Raw genomic sequence first — 24819 nt, 5'->3', positions numbered from 1 at the left:
ACTATTTTAGGTCACAGGGAACAAGGGACTCATTGGCCTTGCTAATATTCTTTCTAACTTTTCATTGCAGTGTTGAGAGACTAAATTGTTGTCCCCTATCTCCATGGCCTGAGAAACTTCAAGCATTTGCAAGTATTTGCAGCCATTGAGTCCCCTTCAGGGTGAGAAGGGTGGCATATAAATGTCATAAATTGTGGTCACTATGAGATGTTTCTGTGTGTATTGACTCTTGAAGTAATCAACTAATAGTTGATCAACCTCATAAAAACACTTTGATTTCCAAAATGGTGTCTTTGGTTTACTTTGATTTCTTAAACTTTAGATTTAAATAAAACTATGCATAAAAACTAGAGGATTTACTGCATGCATTTATTTACTGTACTTCATTTCTATCCCACCTTTCTCCCCATAGGGAGACCTCTTCAATGAGTCAGAGTACAGACAAGAATAACTATCTCACAGTCACACTACACATTCATAGACATAGGTCAGTGGTTTAACCTGTGGGTCTCAAGATGTTTTGGCCTTCAACTCCCAGAAATCTTAACAGCTGGTAAACTGACTGGGAGTTCTGGGAGTTGTAGGCCAAAACACCTGGGAACCCACAGGCTGAGAACCACTGCCATAGGTGTTCAATTCCTGCAATGCCATAGGCTGGATCCACACTGCTTTATATCCCAGGATCTGACCCCAGATTATCTGCTTATCCCAGATTGTCAGGCAGTGTAGTCTTTGAATCCAGTTCAAAGCAGATAATGTGGTATCAGATCCTGGGTTATAGGGCACTGTAGATCTAGCCATAGAGTATGGACCAGGTGGAAGGACAGCATATTTTTTCCATCCTTTGTAAAGGGAAATGTACTAAAGACAGGATGTGTGTGTGTGTTTTATTTAAAAAAAACACCATAATTGTGCTGTAGAAAGAAAACCTTAAATAACCCATAATAATAGCAGTGATGAAACCAGAAGATTATTATTTGAATAGCTGAGTAGGGAATAAATCTTCAACTCACATTTGTTTTTGATTTATCACTGAACTTAGAAGTAACTTTGGACCTTCAAAGGCTGGTTCTTTCCATTTTTTGGGGGGGGGGGGTATTATTTTGTTTAATCCCGATTTGTTGTAGTTTTGACACTGAACAGATTTAGGATGACAAGGCTCAGGAAGTTCAACAGTGTTGTGTTGACAGCTGATCACATGAGTTAAACAGCAGAAAATGTTGTCCAAGGAGAACCTTCCAAGGTTTACTTTCTTGTACAATTAATCTGGACTAAAGACAACTCCCTATCCGAAAAAGAATACAACCAATCTCGGTAAAAGAAGGAATACAAGCTCTATTTTCTTTCTTGCTTACTTGCTAGCTCGCTCACTCTCCCTCCCTCTCCTTCCCTTCTTCCTTCTTCCCTTCATTTCCCACTCTCTTCTGCTTTCATACAAACAGAAATACATCCAATTCACCTTTGGCAGATTTGGCAGGAAGCTACATATTTATACATTTCCATTACCTTAAGTTGCATTTCCTATTTTTAAGAAACATGCTTAGAGCTTCCCGCTATGATGTCAGAATATCTACCAAAAAGTTTAAATGCAGTGCAGTTTTGCACAATCAATGCAAATGTTTCTAATTAAAGTCAGAGTGGGATGTTTAATGGATTAAGCGCTAAGAAGAGCGAGCTGAGTTGAAAGCTCATGTAGGCAGGAGAGAAAGTGAAGTATTGCATTCTTATTTCCTGCAGCGCTTCTGTCAAACACTAGCATAGGAAAACTTATGTAGATTAATTCTTCTTTGGCAGGGAAATGTAGTTTGATGATCTCATAGACAGACCTTTGAAGATCTGTCTGCCAAGAGAGAAAGAAAGAAAGGAAGAAAGGAAGGAAGAAAGGAAGGAAGGAAAGAATATACATTATGCTTCAGTATATGGCATTACAAATTCTGAGGCAGGAGTCTATTCTAAGTATCATCCTTGCTGAGACAGTTTATAGATTTCTTCCATTTTAAAATGTAAATGAATATTTCATTATTTAATCCCTTTTAGCCTGTGCACCCCACTTCACAGAGATACTTTTATTTCCGTTTTTTAAATAAAAGGGGTGTTTAAAAGGCAGCATTTTATAGAATTTCCTACTTCTACTGTTTATATATTGAGTCAAAGCCTTTCTACCCTACTCTTCCGTTGAAAAGACTCTCAGAGAAGTGTATAATTCTAAGCATAATACCAAAAAGACTAATAAAAAACACGACGGATGAGGAGAGGAAAGTAAAAAAAGGCAACTGAAGAAACCATTATCTTAAAGAATTAAATTGAACGAATCAACAAAGAGATGTATAGTTTTCTTTTCCTTCCTCCTAGCAAAAGTAGAATCATAGAATCAAAGAGTTGGAAGAGACCTCATGGGCCATCCAGTCCAACCCCCTGCCAAGAAGCAGGAACTAGTGGTGTCTGAACACACTGCTGTTTTTGGGGTTGTGGATCTCCTTGGGAAGACTTTTGGAACATGTAATTCCTTTAAAGTTCAGACTAATATAGCGTTTCTCAATGTGAGGGTCATGACCTTTGAGAGGGTCACAAGAGGGTGTCAGAGAGGTCACCAAAGACCATCGAAAACACAGTATTTTCTGTTAGTCATGGGGATTGTGTGTGGGAAATTTGGACCAATTCTATCGTTGGTGGGGTTCAGAATGCTCTTTGATTGTAGGTGAACTATAAATTACAGAAACCAAGGTCTATTTTCCCCAAACTTCACCAGTGTTCACATTTGGGCATATTGTATTCATTCCAAGTTTGGTCCAGATCCATCATTGTTTGAGTCCACAGTGCTCTTTGGATGTAGGTGAACTACAGTTCCAAAACTCAAGGTCAATGCCCACCAAACCCTTCCAGTATTTTCTGTTGGTCATGGGAGTTCTGTGTGCCAAGTTTGTTTCAATTCCATCTTTGGTGGAGTTCAGAAAGCTCTTTGATTGTAGGTGAATTATAAATCCCAGTAACTACAACTCCCAAATGACAAAATCGATCTTCACCCCCCAACCCTACCAGTATTCAAATTTGGGCATATCGGGTATTTTTTGCCAGATTTGATCCAGTGAATGAAAATACACCCTGCACATCAGATAGTTACATTATGATTCATAACAGTAGCAAAATTACAGCTATGAAGTTGCAACAAAATAATTTTATGGTTGAGGGTTACCACAACACGAGTGTATTAAGGGATAGTGGAATTAGGAAGGCTGAGAAACACTGGACTAATAGATTCACAATTCCACTGAAATGGAAAACAATAGTAACCACTAATATTAATAGTTATTTAGGGGGAGGGTGGGTGAATCAGTACTTTCCAGCAGATATTCTATATATGTTACACAAAGTGTGTTTATTCTGTGAATGTGTACTGTGATCCGTCCTGGGTCTCCTTGGGGAGATAGGGCAGAATATAAATAAAGTGTTATTATTATTATTTGCCTTTTGTGACTGCAAGCAGAAAGGCTTCATAACTGAATGGTCCCCATGAAAACAAGTTCCATAAATAAATGTGTAAAATCAAGAAAGCCTATCTAGACAGAGTTGTATAGTTTTCAGAAAAATTGCCTTTTTTAAATATGGAAAACAGTGCTGTAAAAATACGGAGAAAATGTTCTTGTCCTTCAGGGCATCCTATAAGGAGCCCCCGGTGGTGCAGTGGGTTAAACCCCTGTGCCGGCAGGACTGAAGACCGACAGGTCGCAGGTTCAAATCCGGGGAGAGGCAGATGAGCTCCCTCTATCAGCTCCAGCTCCTCATGCGGGGACATGAGAGAAGCCTCCCACAAGGATGATAAAAACATCAAATCATCCGGGCGTCCCATGGGCAACGTCCTTGCAGACAGCCAATTCTCTCACAACAGGAGCGACTCCTGACACAACAAAAAAAGGGGGGGCATCCTATTAAAAATAGCCCACGACCATGAGATTGCTCACATTTTGGGGACTTATTTGAATATATTTTTCATTAAACATTTTCATCAAATATTTGGGCATTTCTTGGTACAGAAGACAGCGTATTTTATGCTGTGGTGAACTGGATATACAAGTCCAGCATTTTTCATGCAAATGGTTTTCTGTTTTAAACAAAAGGTCTCAAAACAGCCCTCCCCCCTGAAAAAAAAAAAAAAAACCTCTTGTCATCCTTCCCAGAAGACAGAAAAGCTTTGAACTTTGCAAGTCATGCATGCAAAAGTGGAATAAGTAAAGATTTACATCTGTAAAAAAATAATGTCCTGCTTGTGGGTTGCTTCTCTCAAGCAATTTGTTTTTGCAAAGTTTTATAGGCATCTGGTTGGCCACTGCAGGGAACAGGATGCTGAATCAGATAATCCTTTGGTTTGATTCCGAAGTCTTGAATAATTATATGATCAGCATTATTTCCAAGAATTCAAGCACTCAGTGAACCCAAAAATGGTAGAAGTTCTACTGCGTCCTGTTGCAGGCAATACACTTTAAAGGAATTAAATCTTGGAATTCTGGGTTGCTAGGAATTTTCTGGGCTGTATGGCCATGTTACAGAAGCATTCTCCCCTGACGTTTTGCCCACATCTATGGCAGGCATCCTCAGAGGTGTGGTCTGTTGGAAAACTGGGCAAGTGAGGCTTATACATCCATGGAATGTCCAGGGTGGGAGAAAGAACTCTTGTCTGCTGGAGGAAGTGTGAATGTTGCAATTGGCCACCTTGATTAGCATGGAATGACCTTGCAGCTTCAAAACCTGGCTGCTTCCCACCTGGGGGAATCCTTTGTTGGGAGGTGTTAGCTGACCCTGATTGTTCATAGGAGGTGTTAGCTTGGAATTCTGTTCAAACACCAAAGTAGTAGTTCTCATGCAGGAGAGCTGGGAAGCTAAAATTGTTTTTCCAAAGTCTTTGACCATTTAAAAAATGAAAGAAAGCTGAAGTTCTGAGCAGGTAAACTATAGCTTTTGTCTTTGACTGAACCTCACAGCTTATTCTCATCCTATAAACACCCATGCATGTAAAGTTCCTACATGCCTATCACTTTGCCATAGGAGTTTTATCCTCCAGCTAATAAGGCTGGACCAAAAGTTTGCTTTCTATAAGACGGAAAATGGTTATGTGATAGAGCAATAGTGCCAATAATGTAGGAAGTTGCTGGCAGCTTGGTAGAGGCTATGGAAATGGCAATTACCATCAAAATTCATAATTATTTGTGGCCTGAGTCAGTGAAGATTGAAGTTCTACAACTCAGAATGTCTAGGATCAGCTTTGATTGGAGAGGGATACGCAGAATCTACTGTGAGAAAGGGAGGAGGAGCAGCCTCAGTTGAGCTCTGTGGCAAATTTATTGCAAATTTTCCATTTTAATCCTTTGACTTCGAACTATTCAATTTCACTCTTGCTGCAGTCTTCTTCAATGCAACTAATGCAGTTTTAGAGGCCAAGAATTGTTTGGAAATGCCTGAATTATTTTAAAAACTCCAGACTTTGGTCTGCTTGTGCTGGTTCGCATGGAGCACTGCAGCACAAAAACTGATAGTATTATTATTTGTTCACAGGTCAAAAAAAACAGGCTTCATAATAGTCAGGAAAGCTCATCAAGAAGATGAATTGACCAGTGAGAATTTTGTGCAGCTTTCTCCTAACATTCAAACATTCTTTGTTGCAGATGAAAAGAATTTTCTGCATACACACACTTTTCTGTGCAGAAACATTTTGTGCAGAAAAACATACATCTTATTCTATGCAAGACAAATATTTCAAAAACCCTTTGGGTTACTCAACTATGAGAACACTTCAGAACATTATCGGCTTTCTTCACAGTGAGAACACTATTGCAATTATTATCTTCATAGATGAAGGTGAAATAGTTGAAGATGGCATTCCTGTGCTAAACCTTGTTCATTTTGCTACCTGTTTTGCTAACCTTTTTGCTTAAAAGAAGGGGTTTCTAAGCAGCAAGCATAAGGGGAATAGCTGGTAGCTAATTCTAGGGAATTTCTCAGCTTAATTTGTGCTCACATTCAAATGTTGTGAGTTTTGTAACACAAAATGAACTGAAACTACAAAATGAACTGAAACTACAAAATGAACTGAAACTACTTGCTTAGGGACAAGCAAATCGGTTTCACAATTTCTGTCAAAATTACGTAAATTCTGGTAAAGTCTGATACACAACAAACTGAAAGGAAAGCCCAACTTTGTGTCTATGGGTAAAAGAATACAAATTAGAGATCAGGTCAAGACAATGAGATAAGGAAAATAAAGAAATTATAGATGTGAAAAGCCTTAACCTGGGGATGCAAACAGGACATAGCCAGGGCTAATCCAATTTATGTACTAGCTATTTTAGAAAAGAAAAGAAAGAAAATTATTTCTTAAAGTCAATAGACGGCAGGCACTTGCAGTTCAAATGAAAGTAAAGTGGTTCTACAAATGTGTAATGTAATTAAACATTTATAGGGCAAAAACTGAAGCAGAATTTAAAATCTGCCCATGGACCAAAAATTGTATTTATTTATAACTGCAAATGCACATAAGATACCTCCTGGAGTTTTGTGGGGGTGAGGAGGTTGTTCACAGAAAAGCTATTTTGAGCAAGTATGACTTGTAAGAGGAAGTAATGGAAAGTGCTTAACCCCTTCCCTCTCTTTAAGTTCCTATATTTCCCCAAATAGTTACTTATCATTTTTGCCAGACTGAAAGCATTATTATTTACCTTGCAATTACATACATTGGGAAGAAATATGGACTGGGGAGAGCAATGGCTCCATTGCAGCAATGGGTGTAGCAAAACAGCAGGCAGGGGAAAGGATTAAGTACTCCAACTTTTGCTCCAATCACCCCAAGATCTCCTCCTCCTCATGCAGCTTTTCTTTGATAACATACATTATAGGTTACCAAGATTCTGCAACACACACTTGTGCATAATATGTAATTAAGCATGAGAGGGAGGGATCTTACCATTGTATTTCATGGGGACAAACACTGAACAATGAAGCCATATTAAAAGGTACAAATGGACAGAAAATCTTTCCTTGGATCCAAAGTTAAAAATCTAGCACATAGCTTTTCACAAGGTTGAATATCTCTCAATCTCACTCTCACTCTCTCACACACATATAAATATACACATATAGTCAGTAGCCTTTATTTCAATCAACAAACCATTGGCTAAGTCAAGTGAAAGAATGATGGAATAAAACATTTAAGTAATTGATAACACACATTTGGCTTATGATTAATGAAAACAACTATCACCATTCGCTATCGATTGAATGACTGTCTTTATAATCTAATGCAGGAACTGATTGCCAATTAATAATAAGTCTCCTGAGCACTCTTTGTTACACTCTTAGCATATACAGGTTATTCATGAAGCACTTGCGGCTTTTTGCCACTGCAAAGAGAAATTTGGCCACCTGTTCCGTTACTTTTTCTGAGTCTAACCAGTTTAGGAGCCTGCTTTATAAATGGCGAGTGTAAAGTTTTCCCACCACCGAGAGTAAGCTGATGGGACAGTAATTCGCTGGATTGTTTTTATCCCCTTTCTTAAATATCAGGATTAGAGTAGATTTTGACCATGAGGCAGGAATTAAGGTTGTGCGGTATGATGTGTGTGAAGGGGGGGGGGGGAGGAAAGCCATCCACCATGAGATGTTGAGATGTTATTTTTTAGAAATTCGGGGACTATTTGATCTGGCTCTGGGGCTTTACCATTTTTAAGTGATGAGATCAGACTTTTTATCTCCCTACTGGTCACCGGGAGCCATTCTATGGTACCAATGGAAATGACTGCATCTTCTTCCCCCTCCCTTCTGATGGTTTCTTCATAGTAAAGTGAAGTATGTTTCCCACACCTGCACTGGTATATGGCATTTGGGAGATATTTTCCCAGATCCCAGCATTCTCGTGACTAGGGCCCAGAATTGCTTGGAGTTGTTATTTAGGAAAGCATCAACCAGGGCATTCCATCTTCTATTTATTTTCTCCCTTTTGTTTCCCACTAACATGGCTTTACATATACATATACATCCACATCCACATCCACACACACACACACACAGAGAGAGAGAGAGACTCAACAAATGGTAGATGTTTCAAGCAATCTCCAACTTTTATTATTGGAGCCTAAATTGGATTAACACATTTTAACCTGCAATAGTTGCCAGAAGTGGAGGAATGTTGTGAGGACAGCTAAGAACCAACTCAAGGCAAATGCAGGTTTGTAGATGAACCCAAAAAGTTGTAAGACGATTTGGAGTTTGCACAAAACCCAAAAGTGTATCCTCCCAGTTTTGGGGCAATGTGAACTGCTGAACTAATTCCAATTCAGAGTGGCCCAGTGTCCAGACAGAGCACCACCACCATCCCCTTTTCCATGCACTGAGCCATAGCAGTTAAAGTGGTGCCAAACTGCATACATTGTACAATGGAGATTCACCTGCAAAATGAGCATTCATTCTGGTCTGTAGTTGTACTTAAACATATTGTTAACATCTGTTAAGCATGTGTCCATGTGCATATGTTTAACTATATTTCTACTTTTAAAAAAAGAACAAAAACCTTTCTAAGCTGATTTGAGAGGAGGATCACACCTGCAGGATAGGTCAAGGAAACATCTGGATTCATTAAAAAGACCAGAACAGCCTAGATTTTGATTCCATTCTTTCAAATTTCATTTTGGAATCCATACATGTTTTGTTTATCTCTGAATGTTTTCTGTCTGTTGCTCCAGAGACTAAGACATGAAGCACTGGATTCAAATTACAGGAAAAGAGCTTCCACTTAAACTTTAGGAAGAACTTCTTGAAAGTAAGGGCTGTTGTTACAATGGAATATGTTGCTTCAGATTATGGCGGAGTCTCCATTTTTGCAGGTTTTTAAACAGAACTTGGTGGTCTTTTGTCAGAAATGCTTGGCTTATATATTCCTGCATGGCTGAAGGTTGGATTGTGTGGCCCTTGTACTGTTTTCCAACTCTATTAAAGTAACATAGTGCTGTGGGAAGCAGGTTTTGGTGGACTGTTAACACAGTACAAACCTAGAAAGAATAGGAACAAAATCTGGGATTTTTCAATCAATCTGTGTGCCTGTTGTGAAACTAAAATTGAATGGGGAAGGGAGAACAGTGTATGCTGACTTGTATTTCTTGGATCAAACATACCATATAAAACATACTCAGACTAATCTATAGATTTCTGGAATGACGTCTTCCAGATTTTCTGTCTAGAGTGGATAAACCAACAATGGTTTTGTCATCCTCTTGTGTACTGCTCAGTAATTGAGCAACTTGGTCCTCTTACACAATTCAAACTAACAGGACATTTTCTTCTTAACCTTTTTTAAGAGTTGAAGGATTTACTTCAGTTGTGGCTCATTTACAAATTTCTGTTTGCCGGTTCCAGTCATTAATTTTGTCGTACACTTCACTGATCCATCATGAGTCAGAACAAACTCATGGCGTCCATCTACAGTAAAGCGGAACATCTGGTGCTGAAAGCAGAGTTTGTTGGCTATAAGATCTCCCACTGGGCAACTCTTAAAAATGATTGACTAGAGGCTTGAGTTTGTGACATTGGAGAGAGAGGAGAAAAGGGGAACATTTCACTTTAACACATGCTTTCATTCCAAAGTAACTACGTCCATAGAGCGCTTCCCTCCCACACTCAGCAACAACATCATCGTAGACTTAAAATGAGAGAAGAAAAAATAATTTCAGTGATGTGCAATTATTTTTTTTAAGTCTCTGTTGCTTGGCTTTTCCAATTTTGACTGTTAGACATCATCTTCTTCTATCACTTCCAGTTTGTTGCATGGTGATAAATGTTGATATGTAGGCATTTATTAAATAATAATATATTTATAATAATAACATTTATATTTATACCCCACCATCATCTCTCTGGGGGGACTCGGGGGGACTTACATATGGACAGAGTGTCCACAATACATAAAAGCAAAAAAACAATAAAAAACAGTAAAAGTAATCCACAAAACAAAACACCAAAAAAATAAAAGCATTATAATTACAAACCCAGACAAAACACACTAAAAATAAAACTGATTGCATTGAAGCTCAAGCAGGTGAGGTTAAACAAAGACCAATGGCCAAAATTACTTAAGTGGGCATTACCAAGTTAAAAGGTCTGGGCAATGGATAGTGCAAAAACCATACTATAGGGCCAGGGAAGTGAATGAAGTGCAAAACAGAGTACTAGCTGGCGACCTAGGGAATGGGCATATATGATTAGGCACTATTCATTCTTGAAGACTTGCTGGAATATCCAAGTTTACAGATCCCTAAAAAAGGAAGATAGAATGGTGAGGGTGTTCCAAAGTTGAGGGGCCACCACCAGGAAAGCCCTCTCCCTCGTCCCCACCAGCCATGCTTGTGACAGTGGTGGAAGCAATAGGAGGGCCTCTCCAGCAGATCTTAGCACCCACGCTGGTTCATAGGGGGAGATGTGATCACGAAGATTGTGTTGGTATGGCTGTACCAGGAGCTCCAACTTTATTTTCTTTATGTTATCTGTTTGCAGTCATAGGGCAGGCCTCCTGTCCATCATAATTTAGCTTTGGTTCCGCCCCTTGTTCAGGACTCAGGGAGGAAAAGGGGCCATTTTTGGGCAGTCTCTAATAAGGAAGCTAAACTATAGGAGGTAGACCAGCTCGTCCTGTAGAAAAGCTTCTTTTCTCAAGAACATCTGGGCAAACAGAAACAGAAATTCCAGGGAAAAGGTCTCAAGGCTCTGGCTGAGAGCTCACAGCCTCTCAGCCTCAAAGCAATCAGAGGGAAAACAGCCCTGAAGTTTTCAAGGAATTCTCTGAGGGAGGACAGCACCACAGATCCACGGAACTCCAGCTGAAATATCTTCAAGCCTCGGCTGGTAGGTCTACTCGATACCCAGACACATTTGGAATCGGTAGTAGGACCCACACCGATGAGGCATAGATAATAAATAGCCTGGGAGAGGTTAAATAGGGTTTTTTCCTACAAAGAAAGTACAGCTAATCAAAGTCAGGTACCAGTCCATTGAGGACTAGACTAAGAAAGCTTTGAAGTGTTGTTTGAACCATTGAAGATTTGTTGTTTGTTCCATAATAAAGACTTTGTTGTATCATTAAAGACTCTAAAGACCATCACTTCAGAAAAAAAACAAACCCTGAGAACCTCTCTTTGAGGCTTCCCGCTGGGCTTAAATTATACATCCTATAAAAAAGACAGCTGTTACAGGCCCAGCGCACAACAGAACAAAGTTAGTCAGGGCCTAAACAGTTTAAGGCTTTGTAGGTCATAACCTACACCTTGAATTGGGACAGGAAACTTATTGGCAGCCAGTGGAGCTGGTTATCATGATAGTCTTCATAGCCACCACAGCAGTGTCTAAAAATGCAGTCAACCATGAGTATGTTGTTGCTGCTGTTGTTGTTGTGCATGGAATATTTTAAGAAAATTGGTTAAAAACAGTGAGTCCTACCCAAAGTATACAATCTAAAATACACATATATACACTTACACTCATGGAGGGAAGGAAATAATAATAAAACATAAAATAATGCAATACAATTGCAAAAGAAATTATTCAAATAAATACAAAAATACAATATAACATAAAGCAAACCAGAAAGCCTTAGAATCATAGACTTGGAAGAGGGCAATACTGTGGTAAAAAGCCAAATTTTGCAATCTGTAAAACTCAGCCAAAGTACATGGGTTCTCTTCACTTGCATATAATTTTCTGCTTCTCCTCACTTGGGGAGAAGTAAGGAGCAAAACAGAACACTAAGATCCCTAATCACCATAAAATGTATACCATGCATTGCACTAAACAAACTTTGAAACTTTCTGGACAAACATAAGGACTAAAAACTTGCTTTTCCTTCTTTAAATATTAGCTGTAATCCTCACTAAAACTGAATGCTATGACCAGCTCGTCTTTGCTCCTTGAGAATCAGATCACCACCAGCTCCCGATATTGTTCACTTTCAGGTTCAATTTGCCAATAAATTAGAAAAAAAAGTCTGACTCAAGTTTTGCTAAAACTTTGATGCCTGCAAAATCATGAATGTTTAATACTCCAAGGCCTGGAGAAATTAGCATCTTTGATACCGCATTTAGCAATAAATATCAAGGCTGTAGATATTAATAAACACATCATACTTGCAAATATGTCATATACATAAAGAGAAAAGAAATGTTATTCTCCATCAAAGCAACTTTTAAAAATCATATGCAAATATATACAAAATGTCAATTAAAATGCATTTTATTAATAAGGTAAGGATTCTCTAACTGGGTAACAGCTTTTTCTATAGATTTAGGTTGGATCTTTTCTATGTGGCCCTTACAGATGTTTTAAACTTAAAGACTCATAATCACTGGTTATGGGATGTTAACTGTAATTCAAAATGTCTAGTTGATACCATGCAGAAAGAGGTGGATTGGGCTTAGCTCTCATACAGGCTTATATATTTCAAATAAAAACATATCCCTAATTGAGGTACTTTTTGCAACCTGATGATGGTTTCCAGGGATGCATCTACACTATAGAATTAATGCAATTTGACACCACCTCCATGGCTCAATAGTGTGAAATCATAGGAGTTGTAGTTTGACCAGCACTCTTTATCAGTGAAGGCTAAAGGCCTTGTGAGACTAAAACCCCCTTTTTTTCATGTCAGGAGAAACTGCAAGTCGCTTCTGGTGTGAGAGAATTGGCTGTCTGCAAGGCCCAGGTGATGCCTGGATGTTTTTAAATGTTTTACCATCCTTGTGGGAGGCTTCTCTCAAGTCCCCACATGGGGAGCTGGAGCTGGTAGAGGGAGCTCATCCACACTCTTCCCAGACTTGAACCTGCGACCTGTCGGTCTTCAGTCCTGCCGGTACAAGGGTTTAACCCACTGTGCCACCAGGGACTCCTTACAACTCCCATGATTCCATAGAATTGAGCCATGATACTTAAAAGTGATGTCAAACTGCATTAATTTTACAGTATAGATGCACCCCAGATGTGAGTCCTATATCCAAAAAGCTATCCATACCTTCGATAGCATTCATACATTTTAAACTAAAACCTGGGATGGACTCACCAAAGCACTGACATGGCAGCCAAGAGGTGGCACTATTGCAACTCATTCAGAAAAGTTTGGATTGAGCTCAATGAAGCAAGCAAATAACTCATAATACAATTTTTTAAAAATAACATTTACATAGGAAAATAATGTTTATGTAAGGTAGGCTAGTGCCATTTTATACGGAAGCATTGTAGGAGAAATGGTTCTCTGTGGACATATCTCTGGGGAGGTGGTGTTCTCGATATTATGAATCAAAGTGGCAAACCCAGCCCTTGTTTGTTGGATTCATGAAACTATAAAACCTTCTCCCACAATGATTCAACAGCATTCACCCTGCTATAAAAGTGTATCTCCAGCTAAAGAGACATGATTGATTTCTTACCTCCACGTTATACCACAGTGAAGCCTTTTTATGACTTTATGAACAAGCTTTAGCAATTACTGAATCTTTACAGTGTTCCTCTTAAACCCAACTTCCTGTTTTTTATGAATTCTCAGCCAATGGCAGTTTCCCATCACTGATTAAAGGGCAAAGATTCATCGTGGTATTAATCTAGTCACATCGCCTTCAATGGAAAGATATACTGTAAAGTCTGAAATGGATGTTAAAGCAAGCGGTGTAGATGACTAGTGACCTCTCCAAGGAGTGATAAAAAAGATTGGTGGGTTTATGTACTGGTCTGAAGTTGACTTTTTTTTCCTATAAAGAAAAAACTGGAAATAATTTCCGATTTTGGACACACGCAATGTGGGGAAAGAGCTATAACAACTCTGGATGCTGTAAGCCAGGTCAAATTTTATGGCCATAGTTCATAGGGAGCACAGGGGTGGTGGGGTGAGGGCCGGTATGGGGTATGGAGGGGTGGGTTGCCCTTAGGCCACCCAACTGCTGAATGAAGCCCCATGATGCACCCTTGATGTGTAGGATTGAACTATAATTTTCAAGTCACAACCTGACCTTTGCATTTCCTGAACCTTTTGATGCCACGCTTGGCTCAAAGCCCATGGCATCAAAAGATGATTTGAAAAGCTTGATGGATAGAGGAAAACAAGTTATTTCCTTGTGTACTTACTAGATTTATCTCCTGTCTTTGATCCAAGCAGCTTTGGGTAACTTGTATGCTTCCCTTGTCTTCTGTATATCATCCTCATAAGAACCACGAGACTGTATTCAAATCTGTCTAAATAGTTATTGAAGCACAGCCGAATTTTTACAGACTTGATTTGAAAGACCAGAACAGATTTTCACAAAGTAACATTGAAACATTGCAATTTCTCCACCACCAGGCTGATAAAACCAAGCAAGATTTACACCCAATAAAGTTGTTGTTGTTCATTCGTTCAGTCGTCTCCGACTCTTCGTGACCTCATGGACCAGTCCACGCCAGAGCTTCCTGTCGGCCGTCACCACCCCCAGCTCCTTCAAGGTCAGTCCAGTCACTTCAAGAATGCCATCCATCCATCTTGCCCTTGGTCGGCCCCTCTTCCTTTTGCCTTCCACTTTCCCCAGCATAATTGTCTTCTCTAGGCTTTGCTGTCTCCTCATGATGTGGCCAAAGTACTTCAACTTTGTCTCTAGTATCCTTCCCTCCAGTGAGCAGCCGGGCTTTATTTCCTGGAGGATGGACTGGTTGGATCTTCTCGCAGTCCAAGGCACTCTCAGCACTTTCCTCCAACACCACAGCTCAAAAGCATCGATCTTCCTTCACTCAGCCTTCCCTAAGGTCCAGCTCTCACATCCGTAGGTTACTACAGGGAAGACCATGGCTTTGACTAGGCGGATCTTTGTTGCCAGTCTGATGCCTCTACTCTTTACTATTTTATTTCCATCACTTTTACCCCGCCCTTCTCACCCCCAAGGGGGGACTCAAGGCGGCTTACAGAGAAAGGCACAATTCGATGCCTTGTCACATATACATACATATATAAAAACAATTAAGCAATTACAAATTAAAAATTAAATCATCAATACACAACAACACCATAAACACAGTAGTAGGCTAATCCTGAGCTCAGCGTTCGGAGTTCCGTAAATCCATTCCGTCTTGTCCAGTTCCAGCTCGTCATCAAGTCTTTCTTTAACTGCCAGATTATCGAGACTGGACATTGCTCTCCTCCCAAGAAGTAAGTGTCTTCTGATTTCCTGGCCACAGTCTATATCTGCAGTAATCTTTGCGCCTAGAAATACAAAGTCTGTCACTGCCTCCACATTTTCTCCATTTCCCAGTTGTCAATCATTCTTGTTGCCATAATCTTGTTGTTTTTTTTATGTTTAGCTGCAACCCAGCTTTTGCGCTTTCTTCTTTCACCTTGATTAGAAGGCCAATAAAGTTACTGACTATGTATTTATTTTGTCTAATCCAGAAGATTTTTCACCAACTTTTTAGTCATTAAGGGAATGCTATCAGCAGTTCTGCAGTCAGCAATATGTAGATTAGGGCAGGGCTCTCATAACAAAAACAAAATCCACAAATATGTAATATATTGTGTAATCTAATGCAGGCATCATGTCAAGGGGAAAAAATCAACATCAGTGCCAAAGAAAAAGACCTAGCAATCAAATGCAATTACACGGAACCATTTGCTTGCCCAGTTGCTTGCTTGGGGCTCTCAAGCCAAGTATTCATCTCTCTATCGAAGTGTGTGTGTGTGTAGAAGAAATTGATGTTGGAAAGCTGTTATCTTTGGAGACCATTGCAGTCTCACTACAGCCTTTTAATATAATCAAGATGATCCAAGAATGTTTACTATACTCTCTTTCACCATGAATTCTGGAGGTAAGACAGTAGAAATACGTTTTTAAAAACAGTGGTTTTTAAAAAAGTCTAAATTGTACTGCTCATAGTACTCCATATACTCACGTACAAGTTGACCTTATGTATAAGCTGTAGGCAGATATAAGGGGCAAAATTATGGCTTTTGATATGGCCTATGGGTAAGTCAAGTGTCTGTCACCTCTGGTTACTACCACCATTTTCCCAACCAGTTCTGGCATTTTAAAAGGCAAAGAGGTGGTCCCACAATACAAGGAGTAGAAAGAGGGACAGATAAAAATCATAGAATCATAGAATCAAAGAGTTGGAAGAGACCTCATGGGCCATCCAGTCCAACCCCCTGCCAAGAAGCAGGAATATTGCATTCCAATCACCCCTGACAGATGGCCATTCAGCCTCTGTTTAAAAGCTTCCAAAGAAGGAGCCTCCACTGCACTCCGGGGCAGAGAGTTCCACTGCTGAATGGCTCTCACAGTCAGGAAGTTCTTCCTCATGTTCAGATGGAATCTCCTTTCTTGTAGTTTGAAGCCATTGTTCCGCATCCTAGTCTCCAAGGAAGCAGAAAACAAGCTTGCTCCCTCCTCCCTGTGGCTTCCTCTCACATATTTATACATGTTTATCATATCTCCTCTCAGCCTTCTCTTCCTCAGGCTAAACATGCCCAACTCCTTAAGCCGCTCCTCATAGGGCTTGTTCTCCAGACCCTTGATATTTTAGTCGCCCTCCTCTGGACACATTCCAGCTTATCAATATCTCTCTTCAATTGTGGTGCCCAGAATTGGGCACAATATTCCAGGTGTGGTCTAACCAAAGCGGAATAGAAGATCTCACCTTTTACCTCTCTATGAGATGGTTCCTTTTTTGGCAAGAGTTTAGGTAAAGTATTCACATTGCCCCATGTTTTTGGTCTGATTTTTTTGAGAAGAAACTGTGGTTTTACCCTGATTTCCAGATTTATACATAAGTATATGTTCAGAGAAGCAGTGCAATAATATAATATAATTGGAATATGTGCAATGACTACAGAAAGGCCTCAGACTATGGTTTTTGGATGTCGTGATTTTAATACTGAATTTGTAATATGTATTAATTTTAATTCAATGGATTTTAAGCTTAATGTTGTATGTGTTTAAGGCGTTGAGTAATTGCCATATGTAAGCTGCCTTGAGTCCCCCTTTGGGGTAGAGAAAGTGGGTTATAAATAGGGTAAATAAATAAATAAATAGGGCAAGTATATCACTGGTTTTGAGAGTTTTAAGAAAAACTATCAGGGTAAAATCATGGTTCCTCCCCTCCCCACCCCACATTTTGCTATTTGCAAAATGAGTAAAACCTTTGTGTCTTGAAAAGGCAACATTTGACAGAAAACATTTGTCTTAACTTCCAATGAGATTCCAACAAACTAGGCAGGTTACCAAATACATAAAGGGCATTTCATTGCCAACCACATTGGCAAAATAGTAAATAAGTTCTTGTGGGTTTTTTCAGGCTATATGGCCATTGTCTAGAGGCATTCTCTCCTGACGTTTCGGATGCATCTATGGCAAGCATCCTCAGAGGTGAGGTCTGTTGGAACTGGGAAAAAGGGTTTATATATCTGTGGAATGACCAGGGTGAGACAAAGGGCTTTTGTAAGTTGGGCTAGGTGTGAATATTTCAACTGACCACCTTGATTAGCATACAATGGGCTGACTGTGCCTGGAGCAAACTCTTCTTGAAAGGTAATTAGATGTCCCTGCCTGTTTCCTCTCTGCTGTTTTTGCTGTTGCAATTTTAGAATTTTTTAATACTGGTAGCCAGATCTTGTTCATTTTCATGGTTTCCTCCTTTCTGTTGAAATTGTCCACATGTTTGTGTATTTCAATGGCTTCTCTGTGTAGTCCTTTGTCTCACCCTGGTCATTCCATAGATATATAAACCCTTTTTCCCAGTTCCAACAGACCTCACCTCTGAGGATGCTTGCCACAGATGCAGGCGAAACGTCAGGAGAAATTCCTCTAGAACATGGCCATATAGCCCGAAAAAACCCACAAGAACTTAGTGATTCCAGCCATGAAAGCCTTCGACAATACATTAAAATAGTAAATGTTTACATTTCCCCAAACTTTGATGAAAAGTTCAGTATATAAATGACAATTGGCTATCCATTGAATTCAACAAACTATTATTTATTTATTTTATTTATTTGCTTTATTTCTATACCGGATTTTTCAGCTCAAACAGGCGACTCAATGCGGACTCAAAACTAATTTCACAAATTAGGAAAAATGCTGTATTACCTTTAATACTGCCCCACCTCTCATTCTGATATGTTATTGGTGAAATCTGCTGATTCACCAATAGGTGTATTCAGATTTGACCTTTAGAGAAAACCTACCTACCCCATTATTACTTTGATTGCAATTCATCTTATATGTGAAGCGATCTTTCTTAAAAAGGAAAATGGGCTATTAAATCATTGACCATTGGAAAATGATTTTTCACAACACTATTAATCACACTTCCCTGTGGTTCAAAACCTGCAGGTATGTAATTTTCAAGACTTATTTCCACATCATATAGCAGGTCAAGAAATAACCTTCCACGTGTTTAGTATGAATTAGACCAGACCACCTTCCCCGTGTCTTAAAGTCCTTTAGATTGTTTCAGAGATACAAGACTGGATGGAAGAGATGGCAAAAGAACACTTTAGTACATTATTATTATTATTATTAGATTGTTTCAGAGATACAAGACTGGATGGAAGAGATGGCAGAACACTTTAGTACAGTGGAATCATATTTGAAATTCCTAACTTCACCCAATGTCTTTTGCAGCAAATTATGTCCTCTGTGAAGCTCCCAGTGGTGCAGTGGGTTAAAGCGCTGAGCTGCTAAGGTTGTTGACTGAAAGGTCACAGGATCGAATCCGGACAGCGGCGTGAGCTTCCGCTGTCAGCCCCAGCTTCTGCCAACTTAGTTCGAAAACATGCAAATGTGAGTAGATGAATAGGTACTGCTCCAGCAGGAAGGTAACGGCATTCCATGCAGTCATGCTGGCCACATGACCTTGGAGGTGTCTATGGACAATGCCGGCTCTTCGGCTTAGAAATGGAGATGAGCACCACATCCCAGAGTCGGACACAACTGGACTTAATGTCAGGGGAAATCCTTTACCTTTATTTCCTCTGCAGGATATTTTCTCTGCACTTGAAAGCTATTCCATATTAGTTTATTGCAAGGTGGACAATTACTGCCTTCCAATATATTTGGACTGCAACTCCTATAATCCAAACCAGTTATTATGCTGCAGTTGAGGAGAATGAAGTATCTGGAGGTGCCCAATCCAGTTTATTGGGGTTTATTTATTGATTTTCAAGTTCTGCTTAGACCCAGGATTTCCTCCAGTTATCAGCAAAGTAAGACAGGGGATGATGTGATCCTCCAGAAGCCAATGAACTGGAACTGTAATTAGTATTTATTTAATTACCACATTTATATACCACTCCTCTCAGCCCAGCGGTGACTCGAAGCGGTTCACAATTGGCAACAATTTGATGCCTCAACAATTATAACAAATAAAACAATAATAAAATACTGTTTAAAACATTAGCATACTATATAAGAATATAAAAAACCACATGAAGCCTTAAAAACATTATCATGTTTTTCCATGTCAAGTAATAATTCAACAGCACTTGTTCTGTTTACTACAGCTGATGTGCCATGCAATCTTATCCCCATCTGAATGGCTACATCCCTCCTCCCTCTTGCTATAAGTACTAATCTCATTTTGCCACCATGGAACAGTCAGTACAATAAGACCCTCAGTATCAGCAAAACCCATATCTGCATGCCCAGAGAGAAAATTGTCTTTCCAAGATTTTGCTAGGTCCTCCAGGCCATTCTATTGTATACTTTCCTCAGAAGTTACCTACTCTAGGAATCCTTCTGTCCTTTCATGAAACTCTATCATATGCTGGGACTAGAAGTCATGTTATTTAATGACCTTGTTTCATGTTACTGCAGTTTGGCCAGGAACCTATTCCTTGCAGATACAGAGGCCTCGCTATAGACTGAAATAGGTAAATCAACCATGTAATCTATATCCAAATCCTATTACTGATTATAGTAGGCCAATTGAATTAATCCATTTGCTAGATTAAGATCCTGGATAATAAATATTAAACCAGGTTCTCCATATCCAGCATTACACTGCCAAAATTAGCTTGTACAGAAGAGCTATTAGAAAGGACATTTGTAAAGTTAGAGTTGCTACATAAAAAATGCTTAACCCACTTGCTTGCTTGATTTTCAGGGCAGGCACAAGCCATTGTGCTGCCTGAGACAGCACCCCCCCCCCCAACATACACACACACAAACACAAAATAGCTGGTCACTCTCATTCCATGACAGTTTGGCAGCTGACTGGCAATGGAATAGAATTGCCAGGAAACAATAATCTACCTTAGTGGAAGCAAGGCATGCAACTCTTTCCTGCAACACCTTGTTGCAGCTTCCCAAGTTCTGCAGCCAAAGCCAGCTATTGCATTGTAATAGTAAAGTCAGCTCTCTGTACTTTGCTAGTTTTCAAAACAATCTGTATTTCAAATGTAAGAATAATGTTGGTCTTAGTTAACCAATTGAGTTTTCTGGAGCTCTAACAAAACTTTTAGGCACCATCTCTGCATGGGCACTGAGAGAGGAAGTCAACATTCTTAGATGTGAACATCATTTTTTCTTTCTTTTTGAAGCACTCAGGAACCCAAGTAATGGATTTTTGCAACAACAATATGACATAAATGTCTGAAGAATCCACCCTTATATGCCACTAAACACAGCAAAGTCTGTATAGTGTTCAGTCCCCTGTGTCTTATGCAAGGGTCTCCATTAGAACATTGCTCTATAGAGTACAAGCATTATGAAATATTCATTATTATTTTTTGTCTTTACTGCTACTGTTACCACTACTGGTTGCAGTATATGAATCAACTGAACATTTAAAAGAGCCCAGTAATTATTAGTATGTATATTTTATATACCTCTGATCTCAGCCACATATTTATTGAGATCTTCACCCAGTTATGCCTCACTTAAATAAGTAACTTATGCTAAGATTCCTCACCAAAGATGTTCAAGCAAATCTAAATCTCTTTTCTTGTTTTCTGCATTCTCATCAGTGCATGCTCTTTAAATTTTTATCATGCAGGTTTTGCTTTGTGTGATGAAATTATCCCTCTCCCTCACAATCTATCCAGCAACAAGAAACAATAGATAGCCAGCTTCAACTGCTCTAAAAGACATACTAGCAATATATTTAAAGCCAAAACCTTTAACAGCCATGCTAATAGAAACCATAGGTAGCAAACAAGCTCTCACAACTGCATGAGTAAGATGAGCTGCTGCTCTTTGCTTAAACTCCCATGTTTATATCACAAAGATAAGAGACTATAAAACAAAGCCACAATACCTGTTTGGTAACTGGGATGGACTCCCATCGACGCTTCAATAAGAGCAAAGGTCTCCGTTTCATGGTTTTGCTCACAGTAGCTTTTCCTCTGAAGAATCTCAAACCAATGGCAAAGATGTTACTTCCAAACCTGTAAGTTGCATTGCTCAACTTCCAAGGATCCCAGAAGTTTTATGTTTGCAAAGAGGTTGCAACAAAGTTTGGAGATGATAGAGTTTGATATATTTTTTTGTTAGTGTTTTGTTTGTTTGCTTGTCGCAATTCTTCCTCGGTTCGCGAGCCTTGATCCCTCAATCGGAAGTAGCCAAGGGAGAAGAGTGGGATGATGGTGGGGAGTCAGCCTTCACTGATGAATTACCTCATATACGCATGGAGTAGGTAGACAACACCAGACGCACTCCATCTGAAAATAGCTGTTGCTTAGGAACTGGGAGGGTAAATTGCAGCACCTCCGTTATATATAATTGAGAGCTTTTACATTTTAAGTGAATTAAAACACATCAGACTCGGGTGCCCCTCCTGCTCTCAATATGAGCATCCTTTTGCGAAGGCTGTGAAAGGAAGGACTGCCTGTTCCCTGCAGACCAGGGGTTACGCCTCACCACCCACTCAGCAAACCAAGAGCACCAGAGCTGTATCAGCAACTAAATCCTGTCCATATGGCATCCTCAATAAATTGGCTTCGCTTTCCTCTTTTTTAAAAGAGCTATGCTTTTGTAGGTTCTTCAGAGGGAATAAAAACAGTTGATGATTGACAAGTATTCCTATCCACAGTATGAAAATAAAATTGTAGGGTGCACACTTCCACTGTAAGTATGGACCTTTGGATGAAGATTTGCATCCTTGCAAGCAATACACAAGGCAGGGCTCAGAATTTCCACTTCCATCTATAGTCCTCTTTGCCAGATGAGAGTAGACATGTTTGGGGGAAAAAAACATTCTGTCTGTTGTATTCTGGAGGAAGGAAAAGTTATCTAAGCATTCTGATACCATGGCCAAATTGTCTGGGTTCTCCTTTGTCTAGAACTGGAAATTGGAGATCATAAAGGAGCAAAATCTTGTATGCTCAGGAACTCATTCAGTTGTCTGACTGGCTAAATATTCACTTATATTGTTCTCATAGAATATAAGATTTTCTCTCTCTCCAGTAAGCAACATCATAAAACTTTTTGAAGATTTTTGTTTTCCTTCTTTCCCTCACTCCATTTTGAGACTTTTCAGTGTTTCTTTCTTTTTGCAAGAAAGGTCTTCATTTGAGAAAAAACACTTGGCAGCTGACCATGTTTGAAAGAGTTTGTTATGTGGAGAATCAGATGAGAGGATGGATTCTAGAAACATATTTCAGACCAAAATATTTTAGGAATCCAGTGCACTTTGTTTCTTGTGAAGAAGAAGAAGAAGAAACATTGGCAAATATTATTTCCATCACTATTCTGACCTACATGTCAGAATACTAGGTGTTTGTTTTAGATAGCAGTCCCCCACCCCAGATGCCTCGGTTCTTCACCAATTATTTCTCGTCCTCATTTCTAGGACTGCAAGAATGGGAAAAGCTATATAAGCCTCTGGGCATGTTGGAGTATGTTAATCACAGGAGTAGCATGTATCTGTCTGGATTAGGGCTTTCCTGAAATTCAGGAAGTGCTTTTCAGGTTGAATGTAAACTCTCAATTTGAATTGTGTCAAGGTTTAATCAACCAAACTCTTGGGCAAAAGCTTTCTGAACTAGGAAAATGGTTGCTGGCACCCTTAAAGCTGAAAAGCTTTGAGATGAGGATCTCAAAGTTTGTTCAGTAGACAAGCAAAGCCTTGCAGGCAAAAGGCACAAATACATCTCCAATTTTAATCAGGAAGCAAATGATAGATAATACCCTTCTGAAGTGGCATAAGACCGTTTCTTACATTTACAAGCAGGACAACCTTCTTCCAAAATTCGTCCACAAATATCTGCTTCCCACAAGACTATGCTACTTTGATAGAATTAGAAAACAGCACAAGGTCACACAATCCACCCTTCAGCCATGCAGGAATATATAAGCCAAGCGGTTCTGACAAATGATTACCAAGGTCTGTTTAAAAACTTGCAAAACTGAGACTTCACCATAGTCTGAAGCAGCATATTCCATTGTTACAACAGACCTTACTTTCAGGAAGTTCTTCCTAAAGTTTAAGATTGTATCCAGTGCTTCATTTCCTAGTCTCTAGAGCAACAGAAAACAAATTTGTTCTATGTGCAATATGGCATCCTTTCAAATACCCTTCTTCAGGGTAAACATACCCATTTCCCTAAGCTACACCCAATACTTCTTGGTTTCCAGACTTCTGATCATTATTGTCATCCTTCTCTGAACACATTTGTGTTTGTAAATATTCTTCTTGGATTGTGTTGCCCAGTACTGGATGAAGTATTTCAGGTGAGGTTTGACCAAACAGAACTGAGTGGTACTGTTATTTCCCTCAAACTATATATAATACAGAAGTTTTGTGCAGAATGACACAAAACTTTTGTGTCATTTCTACCAGTTGGTGATTTTCTATGAGTCTCTGTGCCCATATCCTAAGAGCTTGAACTCACGTCTATATCTTAATTTCTGCTAGCTAAAGGTTTCATTTAAATTACTACTGGTATTCCCTGATCCCAGTCACTTCTGGAAGACACTCTCAAGAAATTATTTGAAATTGAAATTGGCCTTCAGCCTGAATTAGTTTTTCCACCCAAGGGATACATGCAGATGTGCAAGTCATCAGATGGATGAAAACATGAAGTGAGAGCTCTTGGTGGAAAGGAGGGTTCCTTTTTCCATATGCCGTGGACTTGAAAGAAGATGAAACGTTATTCATGTTAACAGAAAAAAGGTCTAAAAGTAGATTTTGTAATGTCACCAGAAATATTCTTGCTGGACAAAGAGTTGGACAGTAATTATGGATTATTTATTTGATATTTGATAACATCAGCAACAACACTGTTTGCTAAAACCTGGAAGTGGACAGCAACGCCAACAATGGAAGGATAGATCGTTAAAGTGGCTGAGTTAGTCCAAATTGCCAAATGTGTGCCTTAAAGGATAAGCAATTGAATACTTTTTGGAAACTATTTATGGACTTGTTAAACTAAGAAATCCAGCAGTGCAATAATTTATGGGAAGAAGCCAGTGTGGTACAGTGGTTTGAACATTGGACTATGATTCTGGAAATAGGAATCAAATCTCCAGTCAGCCCCGAAACTCATTGAGTGCCCATGCACAAGTCACATTCTCTCATCCTCAGAGGAAGGTAAAGGAAAACCTCTTCAGAACAAATCTTGACAAGAAAACTGCAATAGTGTTACCTTAGGATCACCATCAGTCAAAAACAGATCAACATAAAAAAAATGACTACTAACAACTTTGGTAGAACTATTTGTGTTATTGTATCTGTAGTAGTAGAATAATATGTATATTTTATTACAGTTTGGAGCCTTATTGTGTTTCAGTTAATCATTGTTTAATGTTTCAGTATTGTGCTTTAGTTCTGGTTATATTTTTCTTCTTT

The 24819-nt window shown here is 39.3% G+C and overlaps 1 protein-coding gene across 2 annotated transcripts in view; it reads right to left on the bottom strand.

The window, feature by feature from the left end:
* The window catches only part of PDE3A (phosphodiesterase 3A), a 281361-nt gene that overhangs the window by 61280 nt on the left and 195262 nt on the right, over window positions 1-24819 (bottom strand). Inside the window, exon 1 of one of the 2 annotated variants that reach the window (XM_060776605.2) lies at window positions 21289-21664. The exons of the other annotated variant lie outside the window; for it this stretch is intronic. Coding sequence (XP_060632588.2) covers window positions 21289-21351 — 63 coding nt within the window. The 5' untranslated portion in view covers window positions 21352-21664. Of the gene's footprint in view, window positions 1-21288; window positions 21665-24819 lie in introns of those variants that run through there. 2 annotated transcript variants of the gene reach the window in all.

Source organism: Anolis sagrei, chromosome 5, assembly GCF_037176765.1.
Source record: "Anolis sagrei isolate rAnoSag1 chromosome 5, rAnoSag1.mat, whole genome shotgun sequence".
Classification (NCBI taxonomy): domain Eukaryota; kingdom Metazoa; phylum Chordata; class Lepidosauria; order Squamata; family Dactyloidae; genus Anolis; species Anolis sagrei.
This window is presented reverse-complemented; position numbering and strand designations above follow the sequence as displayed.